The sequence below is a fragment of the Anas platyrhynchos genome, chromosome 1 (genome assembly GCF_047663525.1).
Source record: "Anas platyrhynchos isolate ZD024472 breed Pekin duck chromosome 1, IASCAAS_PekinDuck_T2T, whole genome shotgun sequence".
NCBI lineage: Eukaryota > Metazoa > Chordata > Aves > Anseriformes > Anatidae > Anas > Anas platyrhynchos.
Genome location: NC_092587.1, coordinates 140,174,713 through 140,194,452, shown reverse-complemented (window position 1 = coordinate 140,194,452; position 19,740 = coordinate 140,174,713). Strand labels below are relative to the sequence as shown.

The following is a 19,740-nucleotide window of genomic DNA, read 5'->3' as shown; positions in this document are numbered from 1 at the left end:
TTTCTGTTTTATAGATGTATATTTGAGGCTTGGGTGAGAAAAGTCACAGCAATAACAGACACTAGAGGAACCAATTTAAAAAAAAAATGAAAATTTGATTCTTCATATCATGAGAATCTTATCATAGTGAAATGTTGTCAGCTTCAACATAGTCTCCAAAAGTTTCATTGTCAGACACTTTGCTTTGGATGTTTGACACTAAAATCATAGCCATATTGTCAACTAGTGGCAGTGGAGCTTCACTGAATTGAAAGGGACCTTTGCCAGCTGACAGCACTTAAAGAGAGTCTCCTGTGTTTAAAAATAAAAATCTGTTTTATGAAGAGAGGAGAGTAACTGAATTAAAGGTTCTCAAACAGTGTTCTCTGGTCACTTGCTAAGGGGTCTTGGAAAGCTCTTTTTTAGTTTTGTGTTGCCTTTACTTTCAGCTGAAAAAATATATCCAATGCCTACCTAAAAGCTGCATTTCAGTATAGGTGACTATAAAGAAAGCCCCTCTGTGGTCCCTGTGTGCTATCCAGCAGAGTATTTGCAAAGGAAAATTGTGTCTCCCCAATCCCATATAATTCCTGTGACATGTCAGTAGAGCTGTGTACGAAGTTGAGCCAGCTAAGATAATTTTCAAAAGGTATTTGACAGGGTCCTTTATGAGATGCAACAAAAATTTCTTAAATCACCCTCTGTGAGAGAAAAAATATTATGAATCAAGAATTGGCTAGGTGAGCACCAGCAAAGAGGAGGATTAAACAGTCAATTTTCTTAATGGGCCAATGATACGTTTGAGTTGTGGCAGCGAATGAACAAGGTAATACATGTGGCAAGAATTTAAATTTAGATGAGACTGAATTCATGACTTGTTTTTAATTACAATTTTTCTGAATCAGTTCGCCCATTCCTAGAATCATACACCACACAGCAAGATTGATAGCACTAGATAAACAGCATTGCCTTGAGTTTGGAGTAAATACTATTATTTACCTCTGCATGGTACTTTTCCTGAAAAATTACCTACAAGCTAGGGTTAAAAGCCCCAAACAAAACACCACAATGCTGACATTAATCCACAGGAAATGTCTCGTTACTTAATTGTTGCTGCAGAAACTACATTTGGAGCAAGGATACACAGTACTATAGATTTCTTTATCTGAAGGTTTTCCCTTCAGTGAGAAGAAAAGCATAGTTTGTATGCTGACTAAGATTAACTAGGTTTAGGCATTTTTAACTTGTAGAGCTGGACATTTACGTATAACTGCTGAAAACTGATTTACAACAGGCAGAAAAGAACACGGTTGCAGAATTTCAATGTGCATGTGGATGAAACGTGCCGTTACCACCACCACAAAGATGTCAGCTGGAAACAGCATCACTGTAACCCGTACAAGGAGAAGCATGCATTAATAAAAATGAGGGCAATCAGAGGTCTACCGAGACCTCTACTGAGTGGCCCGTTGTAATTTGGATGTCCCTCCCCATAGATGCCTCCTCTGCTGTCCCCTTGCCCACCTTGTCCCTGTACATGCAACCTCTGCTGGTCCTCGCCATCCCAGGCCATCTGAGCTGCCCTTCAATCTGGTACATCTGGCTGCAGGAGGAGCAGGGCTGTCATCGTCATCTCAGATAACCTGTCCTGCAGATGGGCATGCATGCTTCTCCACTTTCTAAGCAGTCTGCTCAGGGCTTCATTCTTCAGTTTAGAAATCTGTTTTCCACACTTTGGGACCCAAAATGGTGTCTGAGTGTTTCTTTTAGTGAACATTGTTTAGGACTCTAAGGTTAGTGAAATCAAGGTGGGAGAAAGATCTAAATCGGTTTAAGATCAGACCCTGGCCTTGTAATGGCTGGAACATTACCTGATTCAAGATATTTCAGAAACATTTTTTGTCCTATTTATGTTTAAAACATCCCAGAATTATTTCTCATTCTGATTTCAAAAATCATTTGTGCCAATCATAAGTCTTAATATCAGTTGGAAGGTGCAGAAGATCTTAAGAACATTTACATTGTTAGTGCTGTTCATCAGCAGATTTGAAATGCTGGCTTCGGTCCAGTGGATATTTTATGCCAATACTGCCAATCCCTAACACCAAAGACAGACAAGTTAGCTGACCAGAAAAGAGAAGCTGTGCATGAAATATTATTCTCACCGTCCTTTTGAATTCCAAGTTGAATCCTTTTTATTTAGTTGGTTAGACAGTTGCCTTTCAGGCTTACATTTTCAAGAATTTCACACCATGCACTAAGAAAAATCTTTATATAATAATATGCCACCACTAGTGCTTTTAATCTGTGTCAAATATCTTCAGAGAGAGCCTAAAATCACAAGAGTTGGTGCACAGGGACATATTCTATACTTGTTTCTGCTTGCCGTTGACCTTTCTGGACACCTAAATCCTTCCTTCTGTTTTCTAAGATTCTCTTCTTGGCAGTCAAGTGGAGACTGTGCCCATAGTTTAATGCTTCTCTCATCAAAAAATATTTTACTGCATTTAAAGCTTACCACTGCTCAAAGTTGACAACCCATAGTTTGCAGATTTTTTTATATATTATGTTTTCTGTTTACATTTTAGTTTTTGTTTTCTAATTTGATTTCATTTCTAAGTCATCTGAATTTCAAAGAATAGCAATTAATAGATGGTAGGATCACAATTCAAAATATTATTCTGGTAAAATCACATTCAGATATTCATTATAATACCAATTATTAACCAAGGTAAATATCAGTGATATTACTAAATCTGTGTGTCAGAAAAGGTTACATCAAACTTAAATTATGTAGAAAACTTTATTATATACGACAACTCAACGTACAAAGGGAGGAGAAGAGAAGTTAAATGAAAAAAAAAAAAAAAGAAAAAAGGACGATTAAGGCCATTTTTCATTGAAGTGTGGATGAGAAATAATCTTGGGGAAAAGAAAAAATGAAAGATTTTGACATGTCAAAAAAAAAGGTCACCCTTATTTTTAATCAGCCCTCTAGTCCTTTCCATGGATGAAGGTATCATTGTCAGACTTGGGCAGGCAAGAAGGGAGGGAAGAGCCCTGCTCCTGCTAACAGATTGGTTTCTGCACAGCATATAGCAGACTTCTCAGAGGATGTTTCCATGAAGGTGACAGTGGGGGTCAGCCACTGTATAACATGGAGGAACTGCTGCTTAGGCAAATGGAAATCATAAGTACTGAGCATTTCACAAGTAGGATGACTTTAGGTCAAAACCACCAGAAGCTCCCAGGCTGTTTGGCCCAATTCTTTGATTGACAGAGGTATAAAGCATTGCCCTTCAAAAGAAAGGAGTACATAATTCTTTCTTATTCAAGCTTTGGTTCTCAGAACATTAGCTCGTAGGAAAAAACACTTCATTTGGGAATGGAGTTTTACAGGTGGAAACACCTTTCCTCTGTATGCACAGTATCCAATTTTCTAGAAAGTAAGCAAATGGTCATGTAAAAGAAAAACAGAAAAAAGAAAATGAGGAACTGATCCTTTTTTAGATCACAGCCTTAGGAGTAGAAGTCCCTATTGCGACTCTGCTTTCCGCCAATTTGCTGTCATAAACTCTTACAGTTGGAATATTTCTCAGTATGCAATTCATTCATCATTTGTAAATATCAGCACCTATGGTACTTGCAGCTGTAGGACTGCTCCCTTCCAAATGTCAAAATGCTTGCCTGTGTTTTTAGTAGCCTGAGTTTTTGCTTGCCAGTGTTTAAAGAACTTACTGTATATTAAAACTTACTATATTGCTGGCACTTATCAGATAAACGAGTCATAAGATGAACAATCTGCCTCAAAGAACTGAAAAGCAAAGCAATTCTGATACTGAAACTGCAAACCACATGATGTGCTGATTACAGGCACCCACATAGATTACAGAAGTATAATAAATCATGTAACTTTTTAGCCTCAAATAAAATAAAAGAATGTAGTTTTTATTAGGAAATAAACTGTTTATCAAGAACACTTTAAAGGTGACATTTATTACTAATAAACTATGTTGAAAGGGCTGATCTGTTCATTGGCAGAAGAGCCAGAGACTTTCTTTTATGTAAAAAATGCCCCATTGCAGTCCATGCAGGGTCAGGAAGCACTTCCATCAGCACTAGTGAGGGATGGGCAAGAGATTCACCCACACCTTCTTTCAAACTAGAACAATTTCTTTTCTCTTTAAAAATAAATGAGTCATGGAAATATAACTCCAGTATTATTCTGGGAGTGATCGTAGATCTCGGCACATCTCCTTGGAATATCACTGAGAATCAATTCCAGAGTCAGCTAATGGTATCAAAAACCCACAAAGCATCTGTCAGACAAACTCTTGATAGTGTCAGTGAGTCCCATGCTTAGGCAGGATGTTATTTCCTCTTCATCTCTTGAAACTTATGGGTTGGCTCTTCAGGATTGTCATCCTCTGCATTGCTTCTCATATAACTTCTGTTAAGTTACTGTGCACCCAATATTATAGCTGTTGCTGCTGAACACGTCAAAAACCACATCCATCTTATAACAGCCTACACTAGAGAGGAATATGAAAGCCTCTCTCTCAACAAAGCATCTCCTATCTGAAATATTTAACTCACACAGATCCGTTAGTCCCTACCTTCCTAAAAGCAGACTTGCTTTGGAGACCAACTCATTCTTCCTTGACTGGTGATGGCATTGAAGGTGTGTCTACCTGCTACCTGAAGTTGGGTCAGAAATGACTGCATACAAGTCAATTTGAGCTACATGCATCTCTTAGCTATTAAAAATGTCTTAGAAGAAAAAAATAATGCAGAGGAGGCAAAGGTAGAGTGCAGCACACCTTGTTTAGGTTTTGCTGTACAATTGTCACCTGCAAGGCACAAAAAAGTGGCAACTAGGAGCTGATTCAATTCCTTCAATATGAAAAAGGTAATTTTAGGAATTAACCATTGGGCAAGTTCATTGTTGAACATTTACCATTCTGACCTTGCCTCTGAAATTTATTCTATTAGTCCATAGGATGTACTTTATTACTCGGTCACAAACTGAGATTTCCGTTCCCATACTACAAAATATAAAAATAAAATTATTCTGTTAGTCTCACCAGACAGAATACATTGAATGATAGAAGTGTGGTTGCCGATTGGCAGAAAAATCAAACTTCTTGCACTTAAGATGCATTAACTATTCAGGAAAATGAAATGGTACTTAAGAACTTCTCTCAAGAATGTGCGATAAAAATCAATGTAGATCATGTATTGTCTAGATTATATGTAAACTGGGCATTTCCTAGAAGCTACAGTAACTTAGTATTCCACTACCCAGACAATTGTGCTACTGATATACTGTTATTGTCTCCTGTTCCATTGACTTTCTAAATACAGTCTGCTCTACAATATTGTTTTTCAGGAGATGACCCATTCTTGGCCTCCACCACTATCAGCTATTCACACACCAGGGAAGGCAGAACAAAGCAAGTTTTCCTTCCCAAACAAGGTAAGAGATGTAACAATGTAAAGGCATGCCTTCTGCACCTCAAAATACATCCTACATGAGGTCTGGCTAAGTATGTGAGGGCTCTGGGCTGAGGCTGATGTAGTGCTGATGACTTTTCCATGTGTGCGCTATTATCCCCTTGCCTTTTCCTTGCCTACAGCCTCTGCAGCAGTACACAGTCTTGTTTTCATATTTTACGGCAGCAACACCGACCCCGGTGTGTTGGTCACAGGTTCCTTACCACAGGGAAAAACACAGGTGTCCTTGGTGGGGTGTCCAGAAGTGGTGCCTTCTGTAGGCACCTGCTAAGGCTCCTGACCAGCACTTCGGGGCATATACAGCTGCTGCAAGTCAAGAAGCTCCTTCTCACATCCAGTAGCTCTTGCCTCATTTGCCCGTCAAGGACTGAGATGGGCTTTGCTAATACACTGGCCTGCACAGCTAGGGGCTGAGGAAAGGGTGAATTTCCCCTGCTACCAACCTGGTTTCAGGGGTATCTTTGCTACAGAGGCAGGCAGTTCAGTGCAGTGGTGCCTGGAGGGGCCACAGGAGTATTTTCCAGGGAAGTATTTGTCTGTCCAAATCCAATGGCGGTGGACTGCAATGCCCCTGGTCCCAAAGGACCAATGCTACTGGTCCTGCTAATGCTTCTTTGAAACCAGCTCCACTAATGTATATGTATCACGGGCAGCATACAATGGGGTACAGTGAAGCTTATTGGCAACAGCTTGGGGAAACCACATTATTTTTACTTGGTAAATCAGGATGGAATGAGGTCAGATATCCTATGGATGAGCCAATATAATTCTCATATTTTATTGTCATATACCATTTATATGCTACAAGCATCTTTCTTGAAATATTAAAACTTGAAAGATGGTATTGATGCCGTTTATAGCCTTTTTCCTGATAAAGGAAGTTCCTTCGGTAACTTTAAGTCCATTCTGCAAAATTTAGTGCATGGAATAATTGTAACCACAAAGCCAAGAAAACGTCAAGATTTGCCTACAGTAAAACAGCTTTTCCGTGGATGGTAGTGTCATGATTTTGAAGTACCAGGGGTGTAAACCAAAACATCTCTGGCATGTTATGAAAGAAAAAGAAGGAAATAACTCACTGTCTTTGCTCATTGAAGACAGACAGTTGATTGAAGATGGTAGGCGGGCTACAGGCTTCCTAAGTTAGAATAAGCCCAGTAGGAGATGGATCAGCAACTTACCAGCCGGTGAAATGTTCAAACGTGAATGACAAAAATGAAGTGGTGCTTGCAACCCTACAGTTTCTGCCACAATTATTACCATGAAATTCTTTTGTGTAGCACATGTGCATATGTGTATGGGCAAGTTATGCCCCTATCGGCAAGCATGTGTGATGGTCATGAACTCACTTCCTCACAACTAATTGTATTGTGATAAATATAGGACTAGCAGAACCACAGACTGTAGGGCAAAGATATGTGAATGATGGCTGATATTGACTTTCTCATCTTCTCTCTGCCTGTTGATCCATCTCTCTGGGAAATACTCTGATAGCTTGAACTGCAAAGCTGTTTTGGAGGTCTACCATTCATTTTTAGAGACCTTTCTAGTTGGTTGCCTATTGTCCTAACAAAGTAGGATCCCCACTTTATTTAAGCTAAGGATGGATGAGATTTTATCTGATAGTATATGAACATACCTTTATACATATAATGACATGGACACTGTATTGTGTGCTGGGTGGCCTGCATAGCCAAAAATTAGAGTTCTTTGTGTGAGATGTGGATTAAGTACCTGGTGAATCTCCTCTTGGAAAAATCCTGCGTTACTGGCCATAAAAAATGGTAAATTTAGATACCAGCTCTATTTGTAAATATATTTTAAATAATTAAAATGTATTTATTTAGCCTTCTCTGAATCTATAAAGTTGGATACTCGAGAAAGCATCTGCTTTCCAGGCTCCCAAATGCAAATAATGGTTTCCTAATTTTTCAGTTGTGTTTTTGGAATATTCATAAGCTAACTATTGTTTTTCACAAAGTGTAGTGAAAAACCTTTGTTGGATCTCATAGGAGATAACTCCTTAACTCTTAGGAAGCTTTCCCACAGATAAGCTACACAACTGTACCAACTTGTAAGAACCTGAGAAATACACCAAACTATAGAGGATGACAAGTTGCTCAAAAAAATGGGTCTGTCAGTCAAGTAGTGGGCAAGACCAGCAAAGAGGCTAAAAGGCTAACTTTGGGGCATCAGCTCCTTCTCTCCATCTCTCCATCACCATGCAGTGTATGGTATTGCGAATTCATTTCCGGCCTTTATGGAAGTGCTGAAAGATCAGTTCAGGTCATTTGCAGTTTCTCTTCAAACCAACTCCACTCCAGAGGAGTAAATAGACTGCAATCCTTTAACAACAACAACAAAATTCCCAGGTTAAAAGGTATTCATGATCTTGGGAATGAGAAAAAGCTTGTAAGACTCTCACCTTGTTGCAAGGATGCAAATCATTCTTACTTTTCTGTCTATAAAAACTGAGTGTCAGCATCATTACTTCCTGTACATACCAAACTACTTTTCACCTGCAACTCAAGTAATTAGTGATTTGACAGCCTGAAACTTGAAATTTATTAATTAGGCTATTAAAGTTGCAGAGGCCACAGGAACTATAGCTAGACTGGTTTTGATATCAGTCTAGCAAAAAAAAAGCTTATTAATTAAGTTTTATATATCACACATACAACAGAAATACATTTTTGAAACTGTGCGTGTGGATACATCCACCTATACATCTCTATATGCTCTGTGGATGGGAGGGTATATGTGCATATGCTACATATGCATATAAAATCAGACCTCACTAACATTGGAGGTCTACGTTAATCCACAAGAATGGAAGTCATTGTCGGGTTTGAAGTGTTAGCTACTGCCCGGTAGGTTTTCCAGCACAACACTATCACGAGAGCACGTGAATTTTCTTTCTCTGTGGAATTAATTTGTACTCTTGAATTTACTAGGAAGGGCCAATGACTGTCTCTTTATTTCTTGTTTTTCAAAGCTTAAGGATAATTGAATCAGTGTGTGATGTGACAGGCTGCATGTGCTTTCCTTTCTCCTATCTCTGTCACACTTTGTTATGTACAAATGATTAGGCATTATTTGATTGTAATTTTATTAAAAACATCTTAATAAATAAACTTTAAATGAATAATTAAATTTGATGCTTGTACAAATGAGCTTTCATGTTCAGGCATTAATTCTCTATACTTGTGTGGGAAAAAATGTTGTTAATTCTACCGCCTCCTTTTCTAGAATACATCCTAGAAACAATAAGGTTTGAAAAGCCCTCCAAGATATATGGTCCAACCATCACCCTGCCACCAACGTCACCCAGTAAACCATGTCCCTGAGCACCACGTCCAACCTTTCCTTGAACACCCCCAGGGACGGTGACTCCACCACCTCTCTGGGAAACCCATCCCAGTGCCTGACTGCTCTTTCTGAGAGGAAATGTCTCCTCATTGCCAACCTGAATCTCCCCTGGCACAACTTGAGGCTACTCCCTCTAGTCAGTCTTACTTCAGTGCCAAGTAAAACTATGGAGTTTTTTTGTTTGTTTCCTTTTTTTTGTTGTTGTTTTGTTTTGTTTTGTTTTGTTTTTATTATTTTTATTTTATTCTGGGAGTTACTGAAAAACTCCCAGAACTGAATTTACTGAGGTCTGTTGATAGGTCTCAGTGTGCCTGCCAAGGGCCAACCTGGAGAATCTGCCTTTCCAAGACATTCCCTGAGTGATGGTGCCTCAGGACTGAGCACATCAGACACATAGAATACACTGCTCAACAGGCAGTGGGAATTGCTCTTTAAAGGTTTCTCTGCAGACAGACTGCATAGGAGGTCCGAGGCAGCTTAGGATGATGTGTGGAGGCTTGCAACAGAGACAGCTGTTACCAGCCAGATTCTTCAGAGACTCCATTCCCTCCAAGAGCTTCCCCCTATGCAGATGGCAACAAATTGCTCATGTTAACAAACATTCTGTCTATGACTACCTGTGCAGAACTTTGTGGGGGAACCTAGACATAGGGTACTGAGTGCACCACTGCAACACAACTGGGAACCATGTCCCAAAAAAAAGAGAGCCAAAGTCCAGCTGAAGTAGGAAACAACCTCTGAAGGTCACCTGGTCCATTTCCCCTTCACAAGCAAGGCCACGTGGAGCAGGCTGTCCAAGACCATGCCCATGCCAGGGTAATTCCAGACTTATCAGTTTAGCATCAGCTCCAGCTGAAACTATGGAGAAAGTTATTCTAGGAGTGACTGAAAAACACCTGAAAGACACTGTAGCCATCAGTCATAAAGAGCACAAGCATATGAGGGTACTGTTTTGGAGACCACACTGTTTTAGGGAGCTTGTGTGTGACATGCTAAGCCTTCTCCTGTCCAAGAGCTGCAAGGACCTTCACCCAAACCTAGAGATGCGAGGCCAGGGGGATTGCTGTGATGCGGCTGTGACGCCGGTGACAGCACAAAGGACGGGTCACAGCGTCACAGTGTGGGAGCTGTCATCAGGGCCAGCAGCAGGCAGCGCCACCCCACTGTGGCCTGGGCCGTCGGTGAGTGCAGCTCGCGCCTCCTGCTGGCTATGGCTCGCCTGATCTTCCTCGCCCTGGCTGTGCTGGGCATTGCCCAGAAGCCGTGGTTGCTGGATGATCCCATGGATGCGGATACACAGAAGAGAATGAGAGAGCATGAAGAGCAGCTGCGTCAGGGCATGGCTCGGCTGCTGCAAGAGATGGAGCAGAGGAGACTGGAGCAGAGCCGGGGCGTCCTGGGAGCTCTGCTCTTCAGTGCCTTGCAGCAGTGGCACCTCTGGGCCTTGCCTGACCTCCTTGTGCTGCTCTTTGGGCTCTGCCGCTGGCTCAAGAAAAGGAGCCGTGAGCCGGGCAGCCGCAGCAAGCAGGGCGGCTCTACAAGCAAGAAGGAGGACAACGGTGATGCGGACCAAGACGGTGACTCGCACAGCACCTGGCATCTGGGCAGGGTTTGGGCTGATTGCAGCCAGTGGCCAGCACCATCCATGGCTGACAAGTGCAAGGTGGTGGAGGAGCTGGTGGACGAACTGCTTGGGGCCTGCCGAGGACTCTGCAGCAAGTGTCCCTTCAAGCCACAGCTGCAGCCGGCCATCGGCCTGGGCTGCCTCTCCGAAGGCTGCAGTGCCCGCCAAGACGACGTTGTCTACCGCCTGCTCGTGCCCCTGAGGCCTCCCCCTGGACACGCCTTCCACCCAGAACTCAGCGCCATGGGGAAGAGAGCAACGATGAAGCCCAGGCTGCGCGTGGACCTGCAGTGCACCTGCGCCAGGGAGCGGCTGCTGGGGGACATGCTGTGCTTCCTCCACCACTCCGAGGACGAGCTGAGCAGAAGGCAGGAACCCAGCCTCCTACGCAGCCTCTGCACGGGCTCCTACCTCAATGTGGAGGAAACCACGCGCTGGTTCCAGGCCTTGGTGCAAGCAGCCTGGCAACTTCTGCCGCACTCAAGCCACTGCCGCCTGACGCTGCTGCCCTCCCGCCGCTCCTGTAGGTTCAAGCTGGCCAACACCTCCAAGAGCACCATCTCCATCGATATCACGCTTGGGGTGCAGATAGATGGCTCGGGCAGCTTCCTGAGTCTGCAGTAGGCCGCGCACAGCTTCGGCTGCAGCCCGGCGCAGCCACACAACACCACTTTCTCCAGCAGCGCAACACAGACACCTGTGCGCAGCCGGGCACTGACCAGCCAGACCCTTGGGCGGACTCCATTCCATCCAGGAGCTTCAGCAAGGCCACCTAGAGCAGGCTGCCCATGACTGTGTGCACAATGTTGTACTTACATCTTAGAAGACGTTCACATCTTCAAAACAATATGGTTGTAGAAGACATCTATGATCATCTTTGGTGTTTTTCTTCATTTTTACTGTCTTTAAAGCTTAGTCCAGGTTTTGATTTCTATTTAATTGTATGTGATGTTTTGATCAGCCATCATTTTGTTATTTTAGAATTAAACTATCCCCTTAAGGAAAACTGGTGTTTTGTCACAAATTTGGATCGATTAATATCAGAAGCTATGTTATGATAATATTGTTGTCTTTTCAGTGCCCATTTCTTTTACTTTTTCCTTTATTGTTCATTTTAACAATCTGGAGCCAAAAAATAAATAAATAAATAAATAAATAAATTTTTTAAAAGATCCGGAAATGAAACCTTCATCTTTTGTTTTTTAAGTTACATAATGGAATATTTTTTCCTACCTCAGTGAGAGTATTCTCTATTTCATGACCATATTTTTACTAGGCTTTTTATTAAGAACAATTTGTTGAGAATCAAGACACTTTAAAGAATCAGTTAAAAGGAGAATTGAAAATATTATAGCTCTTGCTTAGCTGAAGTGATATTTGAGACAAAGCAAAGTCAATGGCAGAGGTAAGATACCATTATAGACAGTTAAAAGGTAAGGGTGCATTCTTCCTGAAGTTGATGAAAAAGAGTAAGCAATTTCCTTGTTTATCAGTTTCAAACAATTTTACAAACACAAGGATATTTCCATCCAAATAACTCTATTTCCCAAAACAGAAAACAGTTTCTCCACCTATAGGTACATAAATTCAATACTCTGGAAACTGAACATGTTCTAAGAGCCTACTTTTATTGGTAGCCTGGCTGGCTACTAGAATAACATTTAAATTCAAGGGTATATATCATTATATCACCACTGCAAGACGATTCTGACTTCATAAGATTATATTCAGTAATGGGGGTGAGGGAGGAGTCTTTAATATTCCTTTATCAGAAGCCTTCATAAAATGATGAGGTAATATGTCAAAAGAAGACAATTTCAAATTATTGAAAAGTTATTTTCAGCATATGAAACACGTATAGACATTGTGAGTGTATGAGACATTCTACTGTAGATGATAGTAAAAACTCTTAATATTTGCCCCAGAATTTGATGTCTCCCATTTCAGATGTGTAGGGTGTCACTGAATTACAGATGTGTGCTATGCCATAAAAATTATACAGATTAAAGTCATGCAGTCCAGAAAGCCTTGACTCCAAAGCAGATGGTGCAGATGGAGATTTGACCAGCCAAGTCTTCAAGATCCCAATGCCCACCATTCGGACAATCTTCATTTGGAGTTGCCAAGAAACCCTTGGGCCCTCCAGACCCTGAGGCATATTTCTGCAAGACCCAACAGCAAAAACTTAGCTTGGCCAAGTCAGAGCATCCTTGAGCTCTCTGGGTACTTGCAGTTCCTTTCTTCAAATTTCTACCTTAGAGATTTCTATGGTTGGCATCTCTGTGGGATCTGGTGAGCAAGTGAGGAGATGGCACAGACAAAGGGAAATATTTTAGGATGTGTTTCTGTGTTGTTTTTTGTTTTGTTTTGTTTTGTTTTGTTTTCTTCTTAAATTTAAGACCAACCTAAGGCCTGAAGTCTGGCTTCCGAGCTGTAGCAAACCTACAGACTTCTCAGCCATTTCACCTCTTTAAAATGTAGCAGAAATATATATACATTCCAGCTTTCAGCAAGTATAATGAACAAACACATAAATAAGAACCTCCCACTTCCAGCTGTGTGTCTGGTCCATCACTCAGACTCTTTGTACCAGAGACCTAGTCCAGGGTCTGATTCCTCACCAAAATTAATGCTACGTGTGCCTGGCCTCTCAGTGTAGTTCTTACTATTGTAAGTGCAGTGTGCACTTGAGGTGGTAGTCCTCTGTGTATGCATGTTATCCAGGAGCAGAGCTGCACAGAAGACACCTTCCCTTCAATCAACCATAGCCCACCACACCTCGGGCTGTTTCTGGCATGATGGAGGGCCCTGAACTGAGTTAGTGGTTGTATTAAAAACCTTGTGGCCACAGCAGAGGTACTCAACATTTTTCAAAGAAATAACTGGAAAGAGGCCATTTTCATATAGCCTGTTCTGGGTTGATTTTATGGTAACCAAGATTCCAATGTGAGGTAATGAGAGGAGTAGCTAATGATCATACATGATAATATACAGTAATGTGCTCCTATCACCAACATGGGGCCAGTGACACAAGTTTTTAACATGTAAAGCTTAAGAGTTGCCTATCACTGGACAGAAGTATTTAAAATGTAGCAGATTTAAATAAACCTACTCAGAAGATTTAATGTAAGGCTGATTACCAGCAATGCATTCTCAAAAACTGTTCAAGGCACCTCACAGCTTCGCAAAACATCTGACATTTCTACCGCAGTAAAATTACAATATCATTAACATTGTGTTGGTCAACAGGGACCAGACTGAGAGACCCCAGATATAGTTAAAGGTCAGGTGTTTGCTTGATAGAATTTTTATGTTAACCTCATATTTCAGTATCTCCAAGAGTGTTCTTTTTTTTTTTTTTTTTTTTTTTTTTTTGATGATAGTTATTTTCCTCTTCTCCTTGTATTCTTATTTTATTTTTTCCCAATTTAAAAATCTTTTACTATAGTATCTATTTATATTTCCCTCTTATTCATAGGCTTCTTTCACATTTTTATAAATGTACACTAATTCTGTGAGTAAAATATATGAACATTTGCATGTGAAGAAAAAACAATTTATTGTACCATATTCATAAATATCACAGTTGTGATACAAGGCTGACCTTGTAATGTCAGAGACCCAGTGCTAAAGTCTGTATTTCCATTCTCCGGTGCTGTCAATATCAACATGTGAGAAGGAAAGATTAGCTTTGTTACTAGCTCAAGAATCCAATGGTCCATGAAACAATATTGGTCTTCACTCTGTCTACTCATCTAAACTCATGGAAAATAATAGACAAGTTTTGGTTGATCAATAAATGAACAGTAAGCAGGAGACTGGTAATAACTATAAAAAGAATTGCACCTTTAAAAGGTTGCTGTGAAATAAGTTTACAAGCCTTTGCATTAAAGTATTTTCAAAGAAATATTGGATTTATTCTTGTAATTGAAAATGACTTTTAAACCGAATGAACAATTAACAATATTGTTTGTGTTGTTAAGGTAATGTTCAAGCAAGTATTGCAGCTAAAAAGTGCCATAAAAATAACACATTGTACCTTCTTTCTGTTATTATTGTAGGAGTCACAACAGGGATCTACAGGACACAGCAATACAAGTAAGTACTAACTTGTTTATGGCTGCATTGGGTGGAGGGAATGACAATGACTGTGAAAACCAAGGGACTGAGAAAGCAATGGTAGCAGACCGGGACAGCACAGAGCTTTGCCAAGAAGCACTCTGTTTTAGCCAAATGTGGGGAACTGAATTCGAGGGTGACCATCAAAATACCATTTCTTTTGGTGGACTGGGAAGAACAGAAAGGATTCATTTCATGATGGCTATTTCAGTATATAGGTGAGAAAGACTGAACCAGCAAAAGAATGGCTTTTCTAAAATGCTAGAAAAGAAAAGACCCAGTTGCTTGGGCAAGGGCACTGCCAGATACAGGCTGCCAAAAAATTGTCCTGAAAAACCTGTTATCATTTATCTGTCATAGGCAATGGTATATTTTGTGGCTATTGTACCATAATAAACCCCATAATCCTACTAATCCAATACCAAATAATGCCTCAAAGACCATGTGGCTGTGGGTCTTTTTTGGCTAGCAGTGTGGGAAGGGAGGTGTTGTGTGCTTGCATGGCTCCTGGTTGTCGCTTTTCAGTGGACTCCAATATACAAATCGTGGTGCAGATCAGCAGCACTTTAATTAGATTTAGTTATGGTAAAAAACTTAGCAGCTGTATTGAAAGGAAAGATTGAACTGTTCCATGAAACAAAGTATTAATCCTCTCCCCTGACACCTCTGACTGTTGTTAATGTTGTCTTGCATATTAAAAATACATGATCCTACTCTGCTCTCGACATAAAATCGTCTCAACCAAAAGAACCATTTTGTTAGCTTCCTGACCTGTCAGCCAGCACAGAGCCCTGTTTGCAAATTACAAGGCTGTGACTGAAGATGAAAAATGCCCTGAGCTGGTAGGTAGGGCTTTGAAAGTGGCTGGTCACCCACTGCGTGAGGGAGAAGACATCCAGCGAGACAAGCCTGGGAGACGTAGGCTATTAAAACAGTGCAGCTCTTTGCCAGGGAAAGGTCGGCAGGCGGAAGACAATGTTGTGAAGAAACATGCAGTGGTGTCACTTAATTGCCAGTGTCAGTTTGATATTGCTGTGAGGACCAGCACTAAGGAAATAATAAAACGCAAAATGGCTGAGGTCCTGTCAGAAAATAATGAATACAGTAATGAGAGAAGGAAGCACAAAAGGGCCATAATAGAGAGGGCTATGCAAACATGCAAAGAGTCATGCGCATGACAAACACACAAACTGAGCTGAGGACTTTGTGATGACGTCAGAGGCCACAGTGTTTGGATAGCTTTGGACATAATTTTATTTAATGTATTTCCTTCTTGCAACACTTTAATAAAATAGGTTGTTCTGCAGATCTATTAAAACATGCTCTCCTGTGGATTAGAGAAGCAGTCCTGCCACCTTACACCTTGCCCCTTACTCCTGTGGTGTCCAACTTCACTTCACTTCCAGTTCCCCCATCAGCCCTCCCCACTATGGTACCTCCAGCTTCTTCTGATTTCCTTATTCATCCTGCTCAGCAAAATCAGTGTACATGTATGTTTGCTGCTGGGCTAGAGTGCACTTGATACTGCCTGGCTGGGTGATGGCAACCAAACCAAAGAGTGGCTGAACCCATGCAGCAACACTTTCTTCACTGGTATCAAAATTTAGGGTTGCTGGCAGACACTGAGACACATTCTCTAACATTGCAGAGGAATTTGACTACCTCTGAGATGTGTATCCATGAGGATTCTTTGTCAGGGTTTTAGAAAAAGACATGGAATAAGACAGAGGCAGAATAAAACATAGACCTTACCAGTCTTGTACAACAAACTCAAAGAAAAATCATGGAAAAAGTATTTTGATGTTAGGAAATGCTAGCAAATGACTCCATATGGAAAAGAAATGTAATAGTCTATGTACTGCATTATCCAAACACACATCTTCAGAGTCACAATTAGCTGGTATTCCCCATTGCACCATGTCTTCTGTGGAGTGGCTCCTGAGCCCGTCATTTGCAATGTTCTTACTTCAGCTGCTAGCATTGTCTTTCTCATAGATAACATTTGCATTTCTCTCATCCTTACCCACAAGGAAATCAAAGCATTTAAAAACCCTTAATGGCTGAAGTTGTACTGCTCTGTTACAATAAGTATTATTTATCCTTGTTATCCAGAGGGGTAAACTTAGCCTGGCTAAGTTGAATGAGTCACCCAAATTCTTACTCAGAGGAGAACACTCCTTCTCTGGTCTTCCACTATTCATCAGGGAAATCCTACAAAAGTCCATTTAAAATAGATTCTGAAATGGGAGAAATCTAATCTTCTCATCCGGTTATATTTAAAACAATTAGGAAGGGAGTTGTGTGAGATGTAGCAGGAACTAGCAAAGAATTCCCAGGCCTGTTGCTGAGGATCTGAGGGATGATGTTTTCCACCACGGTCTTCTGGAAGCACGTGCATGCACACACACCTCAGCACACAGGCGTGCACACACACATGTCCACGCCCATTTCAGAAGACATACACAGTGCATAGCACCTGAATTGAAGTGTGCTAACAGTAGCCCTGTGAAGTAGGTAATGTATCCTTTGTCAATTCCCATCTGACTAAGAAAAACAACAGACTACACAAATTTGCTCATTAAAAGAAACCAGAGCTAGACAGGTTTTGGCGGTCCAGCAAATGCAAGCCTCCCACAATGGTACCTGCATGCATTTGGCAGGTAACATGAAAAACAGAAAGAAAAATCTTGGCCTAGCCAGAAGTAAGCGTGGGAAAAAAAATAATAAAAAAAAAAATAAGAAGTTGTTCTGACAGATAATTCTCTTTTATTTTTCCAATTGCTTAATAACAGCATATCTGTGACATTCAACTATGCTTAGCCTATACACATTTTTCAAATTTCTGTGATTCAGTCAAGTGTGAACAAAGTTGGTAAGGACTGATAAAGCATTAATGACCAGATTTTCTACTCTGATAGGCTGGACTGATGCATTTCTACCATCTGCAAAAGCTTCATCCTCCCCCTCCACACAGAAGTATGTTAAGTGATGATTAGCATTAAAGCAGATGCAAATGCTTACAGTAGGGTAATTCATTAATATCCAGTTTGGCTAAATCACAGAGATTCCCTTCCCTCTCTCTCCTCACAGTACTTGTGCTGTTTCCCTTGTTGCTACATTAACATACATTGCTGAAAGTAGAACTGATGTGAACTCTGGCAAAGCACTCAGGAATCCATATTCCCCCTCACACTCAAACAAACCAGTGTTCATGGTAATAATTCATCACTTACAGAAAGTCTAAGTTACGAATAGAAAATCTTTGAATATGTGCCAACTGTTACTGTTGGTTTCTTGTTCCAAATTACCATAATGCAGATGAGCTCCAGGGCTCCAGGCATCCTAAGGCTGACAAACATGCACTGTAGCAACAGCTTTCTAGCCAGCAGGTTATCATCTGGATATGCTTTCTGAAGTCTCTGTTAAAAGTGAAAAGTGACCTACAGATTATGGACTAGATGTATTCCATCCTGTGTGGCTGCCCAGCTTGTGCTTAAATTTTATGTACCTTTAGCTTCCCTAGTGGTTCACAGAGGGACACTGGTATTTTTGAAGTCATCCAGAGCTTCCTTTTCACTAAAGATTGGGCACATAAGTTGGGTACACTCAAACCTTTCCACAGGGGAGGATGAGATCTACAAGCACCACAGCAAGGTGTTTGCACTACCCAAACCTCCTTTACTAGACACCCACATTCAGAAGCTCACTTTCTAGAGTAAGTCCTTCAACATGCTTCTTTACTGCAGTGGAAAGACATTGGTGGCAAAATCCTGCCTCTTCTGATGGCAAGAGCAAGTTTTCCAGAGGTGCCTCTAGCAACCATTCCTGACACCTCAACACTGTATAGAAACTGAGGGTGAGATCTTTGCCATCAGTGAGCAGATGATGCGTAGTGTTCATATGTATGGAATAGAGTAGGGGCTGACCCAGAACCCACTGAGCTCAAGTCAATGAGTAGAAGATCGGATAAGGGAACGCTGAAACAGTCTGACCAAAACAAACATTTTTCACAGTTTTTTCAGAAGGCACAGGTGGATTTTGGCTTAATGAAGTTTGTTAAAAGGTAGTGGAGGAAAACACATCCATCAGTAAGCTAGTCACACACAACGTCTGTGCCTCCTTGTCTGCTAGGCAACATAAACTCATATGTAGACAGCTATTTGTGCCCAGCAACACACAGGAGGATCAGCAGCTGCAGTCATGAGGTCCAGAATTCAAGTTCAAGGTGATTCAAGTAGAGCAGCATGCCCTGTTCATCCATTTTAGAGCTATAGAAAAATCTTGTGCTGAACTGTAACTCTCTCAGGTTTCTCAGAGGGATAAGTGCAGTAAAGAACAAACACCTTATTTTTGGAAAGAATGAAAGAGGGAGAAGGAATTGGCCTGACATACCATGAACAGTACCACCCCATCAGCTATCAGCCTGCTTCCCTGGTGTCTGTGCTATGTAACAAAGTTACGTTGGGCAGATGTGGTTTTGGACCAAAGAAGAGGTCATCACAAACCAATGTACTTTTCTAGGATGCTTGTGAGTCATAAGGAAATACGAAGAAGAGGAAACCCTTGACCCCCCTTAACTTAACTTGAAAGTTAGCTTTTTCTTACACAAAATAGCAAAGAGGATTTCTCCAGCCCCTAATTACAGCAGCTGAAGATTAGGTCGAAAGGTGTCAAAACACTTACTGTGTCAAAATGAGCATGAATCCAAACATCCATCTGCAGAATTGTGTCCTAATCTCTGCCTTAGTAGCTTTTGCTGATACTGTTCTCCTCTGTATGAAATGGTTCCTGGAACAGGGTGTGGGAGTCTGTGCATGTTGGATGGGATGCAATATCAATAGTAGAGCTGTAAGACCCTGGAGAAGTCCTTTGTATGCTTCCAAGGTCTGCTGTTCCTTGTAAAGGTTGAGTTACTTGAGTCTTTCTGCCTCCCCTGTAGAGTTTTCTTAACTGACATTGCCAGAGTACAAGTGCCAGTGACAAGAAAAGTCAAGTCAGGGTTGACTCCCAGCTTGCAGATACTCCAACAGTGCCCCAGCATCCCTGTGATTGCCTCAGCAGTATTCCATGCATGTGGCAAGAGCAGTCAGTGTTAGCAATGAGTAGAACCTTGACATATCGCATCTGAGCAGTTT

General features: G+C 41.2%; 1 protein-coding gene across 6 annotated transcripts in view; it reads left to right on the top strand.

Annotated features, from left to right (window-relative positions):
- Positions 1-19,740, top strand: part of AFF3 (ALF transcription elongation factor 3) — a 337,507-nt gene that overhangs the window by 188,364 nt on the left and 129,403 nt on the right. For all 6 annotated transcript variants that reach the window (XR_011805753.1, XM_072030956.1, XM_072030955.1 and 3 more), the window contains exons 5-6: positions 5,369-5,455; positions 14,548-14,584. Coding sequence is in view for 5 of the 6 variants with exons in the window: in XM_072030956.1 (XP_071887057.1) it covers positions 5,369-5,455; positions 14,548-14,584 (124 nt within the window). In the remaining variant the exon portion in view is untranslated. The remainder of the gene's footprint in view (positions 1-5,368; positions 5,456-14,547; positions 14,585-19,740) is intronic.